Raw genomic sequence first — 4,968 nt, 5'->3', positions numbered from 1 at the left:
GAGGGGGTGGGGCTCAATCCTCCCTCTGGAAGGGGCGTGGGGTCTCATGGGTTAGAGTAGAGGGGGCTGGGAGTCAGGACTCTTGGGTTCTATCCCCATCTCTGGGAGGGCAGGGGAGGGGAGTCTAGTCATTAGAAGTGGGGGAGCTGGGAACCAGGACTCCTGGGTTCTACCAGTAGTGGGTGGGGGAGCATGATGGTTGCTGTCCTGCCCAGGCTCATTCTCCCAGGGCAGGAAGGGTGCTCTCACCTGCAGTGAGGTGAAGGACATACCAGGGTGAGCTCAGCAAAAGACTCAGCACGCCAGGGTGAATGACCGGTGGGGCTGTATTTCCTAAAGGGGAACAAGGACAGCAAAGGAAACTATCTGCCCCCATCTATTGGTGGAGGGCTTGGGTCAGATCAGGACTGGCAATGGCTGAAGGGGAAAGGCCTTATTGCCCTTCCCCTGTAACTCCCTTGTGGGGGGTTCCCTTCTAGCTGCCGCAATGTTGGGACTCCTTCCCGGCCTGCTCCTCCTCTCCCTCACGGGCCCCAGCTCTGGCTCCGATGACAACAGCACTGTGGTGCTCACCACCAGCGGCCCCATCCGGGGTAAGCGCCTCCCAGCTGGCTCCGGCACAGTGACGGCCTTCCTGGGCATCCCCTACGCCGAGCCCCCTGTGGGGGCCTTGCGCTTCCAGAAACCGTTTCCCCACCAGCCCTGGAACCATGTCCTGGAGGCCACCAACTTTGGCAATGCCTGCCACCAGGCTCTGCTTACTGGTCACCCTGAGGCTAATGTCTGGACACCGAAAGGACCGCAGTCCGAGGACTGCCTCTTCCTCAATGTCTGGGTGCCCCATCCCCAGCCTAACGGGACGGCCCCTGTCCTCGTTTGGATCCATGGTGGGGGGTTCTTCTCAGGTGCAGCCTCATTCAACATCTATGATGGGCGCTTCTTAGCCGCCACTGAGAACGTGATCGTGGCCTCCATGAACTACCGGCTGGGGGCGCTGGGCTTCCTGTCTCTGCCCCCAGCCGCCCCAGGGAACGCCGGCCTGTGGGACCAGCGCCTGGCGCTGCGCTGGCTGCAGGACAACGCGGCTGCCTTTGGTGGAGACCCAGCTCATTTTCTGCTCTTCGGCCAGAGCGCCGGCGGTTCCTCAGTCAGCTTCCACCTCCTCTCTGCGAGGAGCCGGGCCCTCTTCACACGCGCTGCGCTGCAGAGCGGAGCTGCCACCGCACCATGGTCTTGGATTTCCCTCGAGGAGGCCCAGGAGAGAGGCCGGAGGCTGGGCCAGCTTCTGGGCTGCGCCAATGGTGACAACACTGCCCTGGTGGGCTGCCTGCAGGGGAAGGAACCCGGGGAGTTCCCCAAACACGAGTTCTCCGTCTTACGCCGCAAGGAACTGCTGGGGTTCCCCTTTGTGCCGACACCAGATGGGGATTTCCTCCCTGATACACCAACAAGGCTGCTGAGGGCCGGGCACAGCCAGCCTATGCCCATCCTGGCTGGGTTCACCTCCAACGAAGGCGCCTACTTGTTAAAATTCAGTCCTCTTGATTTCAGCCTGGAGAACACCAGCCACATTGGCTGGGAAGAGCTGCTGCAGGTGGTGAGGCTGGCAATGCCAGAGGCCCCCGAAGAAGCCGTCCAGATCGTGGCACGGCGGTACAGCCAGGAGAGGCAGGATGAGGCACGGTACTTATGGGCCATGGACCAAATTGCTGGTGACCACCTCTTTGTGTGCCCGGTAGCCGAGGTGGCTGGGCGAGAGGCGGAGGCCGGCAGTCCTGTGTACACCTACTACTTCACTCATCGTATTCCTGGCTTGTCTTTACCTGAGTGGATGGGAGTGCCACACGGCTCCGAGGTGCCCTACCTCTTTGGGACCCTAGCGCTCCTGTGGGGCGCCAACTACACTCTCACGGAGGCTGAGACCGGGCTGAGACGCAGGGTGATGCGGTACTGGGCGGAGTTTGCCAGGAGCGGGTAAGGGAATCCCCCAGAATCCGCTCATGCCCCTGAGTCCTAACAGCCCAAAACTCAGCCCCAGTGGTCAAACCAGCACAGCGAGTGTCCCCCTTGAGCCAGTTGTCCACAACGTGGTCTGGCAGCCAAGACTCAGAAGAGTTCCTTTTTAAATATAGGTCACGATATGTCCAACTTACACCCCCGGCTGGAGGGAGAGCTAAATTTTTATGAGGGAGGCAACATTTTAAACATGATGATTCATGGTTAGTAACAGCCCCCTTCCTCTTTCACATGGATATTTTGAAAACACAACAACACGAACACGCTCCTGCAGGAAAACACGTAGCTTAGATAGCAGCCCCTGGCTGGCTTCTCTTCTCCCGGCCCGCCCTGACAAAAACAAAGCTACAAACCCCAGATGCTCAGAAAACCCTGATACCACCACCACCACCACCTGTGGCTTCAATCCCATTGAGAACATTAGAAGGAAGTGGCCATCTTTAGTTAGGGAAACATGTGCCTTTCTCCTGTTTGGAAGGACAAGAGACAGTGGACATCTTAAATCAGGGCAAACTCTGGCTCCAGCCTCCTTCCTGCCCAGGTCTGTGGCCCCATGTTTCCCCACCACCCCAGTGTCCTTCCCTCTCCCGCTATGCTGCTCTGCTCCTGACACTGTCTATTCTATGTCTGAGAGCACAAAAGGAAAGCCATGTTCACTGAGGGCAGCATGTGGCTTCAGTCTCATAGAGAACAGTGGCACCCTGAGTATTACTATTAGTCCATTTGAGAAGAACAGAGAGTAGCAGCCATCTTAACTGAGGGTGGCCATTTTGGAAAGGAGCCAGACTTTGCAGGTTGGCTCCCAGTGACTCCTGCATCTGGGTGTCAGACTCCAGCTGGAGCACATTCCCATCCCTACCCAGGTCCGGTTCTAAACTCCACGGGACGTGTTGAATTTCCCCCCAGGAACCCCACAGGGTCAGAGGGCAGCGAGGAGCAGTGGCCCCTCTACAACTCCAAGGAGCAGAACTTCGTCCGCATCAGTACAGAGCCGCTCCAGGCCAAGGGGACATTACCAGCCCAGCACTGTGGCTTCTTAGCATCGCTGCTCAAAGAGAAGCCAAGCCCCACAGGTGAGCATCAGTAGGGTAAGAGGATTGCAGCGCTAGAGGGGAAAGGCCTCATGTCACATTCCCCGTCCCCCTGAAGCAGCCAGTGCCCCCATCCTGGGGCCAGATTGGAGCTGGCACACCCTATAGGGAAAATTCCCTCTGTGCCATTCCCTGCCCTCCCGAGCCAGCCAGTCCCCTAGATCTGAGGATGGATTACAGCTAGCATCCCCTAGAGGGGAAAAGCCTTGTGTCCCATTTGCCATTTTTCATGTGAACATGGGATGATCCTCTGTCTTCCTAGAGGGGCAGACACCTGTGGGGAGCTCTCCCATCCCCTGAGATCCCCAGAACCCTCGTGCTGTGGGGCAGCCCCAAACTCAAGCCCAGTTTGTGGTTGTTTGGGCCTTTTCAGTGGCAGAATGACATCTGCGTTTCCTCCCCCAGCTGAGACCCACAGAACTGCTGACCCCTCAGGGAAGAAGGAACATGAGGAAGAGAAGGAGAACTGAGCCCCATGAAGGAAGCCAGGACCTGCAGCATCAAATCCCAGATGCCTACCACCAGCTGAGCAAAGGGAGTAATTCCCCCAGCGGGGAGTCAGTAAGCGGCTGCTCTAATAATTAATCTGGCCACTAGATGGAGATATCATCCTATTCTCTTAGCAATGACTACCTTGCATCCGAAGAAGTGGGCTGTAGACCACGAAAGCTTATGCTGAAATAAACGTGTTAGTCTCTAAGGTGCCACAAGTTCTCCTGTTCTTTTTTCCAGGCATGGTTCCTAGCAGTATGTCATTCAGCCATTAGATGTCACTGTGTGCAGCATCTCGCTCCAGCCAATGTGGTGTCCCTAGTAAACAAGGAAGACCACTCTGGACTGAGAGCCGTGTAGAAGCCTGTTTGGGTCAGGAGCTGCTTTCTTTAATAAACGCCTTCTGTTATTATTATTTATTATGTGCATCACTAACTTAGATAGAAGAACCCAGAAGTCCTGACTCCAACCCAGTAGGCCCCACTCCCCTCCCCAAGCCATGAATAGAAACCAGAAGTCCTGACTTCCAGCCCCTTCCAACTCAGTAGGCCCTACTCTCGTCTCCAAGCCATGGATTGAACCCAGGAGTCCTGGCTACCAGCCCCCCACACTCCAATCATTATACATCGCAAAGTGACACCACTTTTCCCCTCCTGAGGTTCTGTCAGTTTGACTGGGTTACCTCAGACGTCTCCATGGCCAAGCAGAGATCTGGTGGGTTGCTGACCCGAGACACAGCAGGGGAGGGGCCTGTGCGTGACTGAGAGGACCCAGAGCTGTGATTCATCCTCTTTCAGTGGCACTGCGGGGGTTGTTCACCCTGGGTTGACTCAAGCCCCTGGTGGAAAAGCTGCCTGTGTTGAGCATGTACCCCCTGGCATGGCAGGCAGAGACCAGTGATCCCCATCCACACCCCTGAGTCCTCCAAGGAGAGGTCCACCTCCACCAAGGATATTAATTGACACAGCCTTTTCCAGGGCAGCTGGACGTGTGCATCTCATTAGAGGGTCACGGACACCACACCAAGGGGCTGATTTCAGCATCTTCAACACTCATTTGTCCACCCCAGAGGAAAGTGGGCTGGGAGTGAAAACTCCTGGGTCCTATCGTTGGCTCTCAAAGGGGAGTGGGGGAGCTGGGAGTCAGGAATCCTGGGTTCTATTCTCAGCTCTGGGAAGGGAGTGGAAGCTAGTGGGTTAGAGCGGGGCGGGGGGGGTGGAATCTGGGAGTCAGAACACCTGGGTTCTTTTCCCAGCCCTGGAAGGGGAGTGGGGTCTAGGGGGTTAGAGCCAAGGGGGAGGGGCTGGGAGTCAGAACTGCTGGGATCTATTCCAGCTCTGGGAGAGGAGTGGGGTCTAGTGGTAAGAGC

General features: G+C 56.8%; 1 protein-coding gene across 1 annotated transcript; it reads left to right on the top strand.

The window, feature by feature from the left end:
* The first annotated feature begins 484 nt into the window (after window positions 1–484).
* On the top strand, window positions 485–3,577 carry LOC127033232 (acetylcholinesterase-like). Its single transcript, XM_050921046.1, has 3 exons — window positions 485–1,974; window positions 2,923–3,089; window positions 3,513–3,577. Exons 1-3 carry the CDS (start codon window positions 488–490, stop codon window positions 3,575–3,577), a joined length of 1,719 nt encoding a protein of 572 aa, XP_050777003.1. The 5' UTR covers window positions 485–487.
* The last annotated feature ends 1,391 nt before the right edge of the window (window positions 3,578–4,968 follow it).

The sequence above is a fragment of the Gopherus flavomarginatus genome, chromosome 12 (genome assembly GCF_025201925.1).
Source record: "Gopherus flavomarginatus isolate rGopFla2 chromosome 12, rGopFla2.mat.asm, whole genome shotgun sequence".
Lineage (NCBI taxonomy): Eukaryota > Metazoa > Chordata > Testudines > Testudinidae > Gopherus > Gopherus flavomarginatus.
This window is presented reverse-complemented; position numbering and strand designations above follow the sequence as displayed.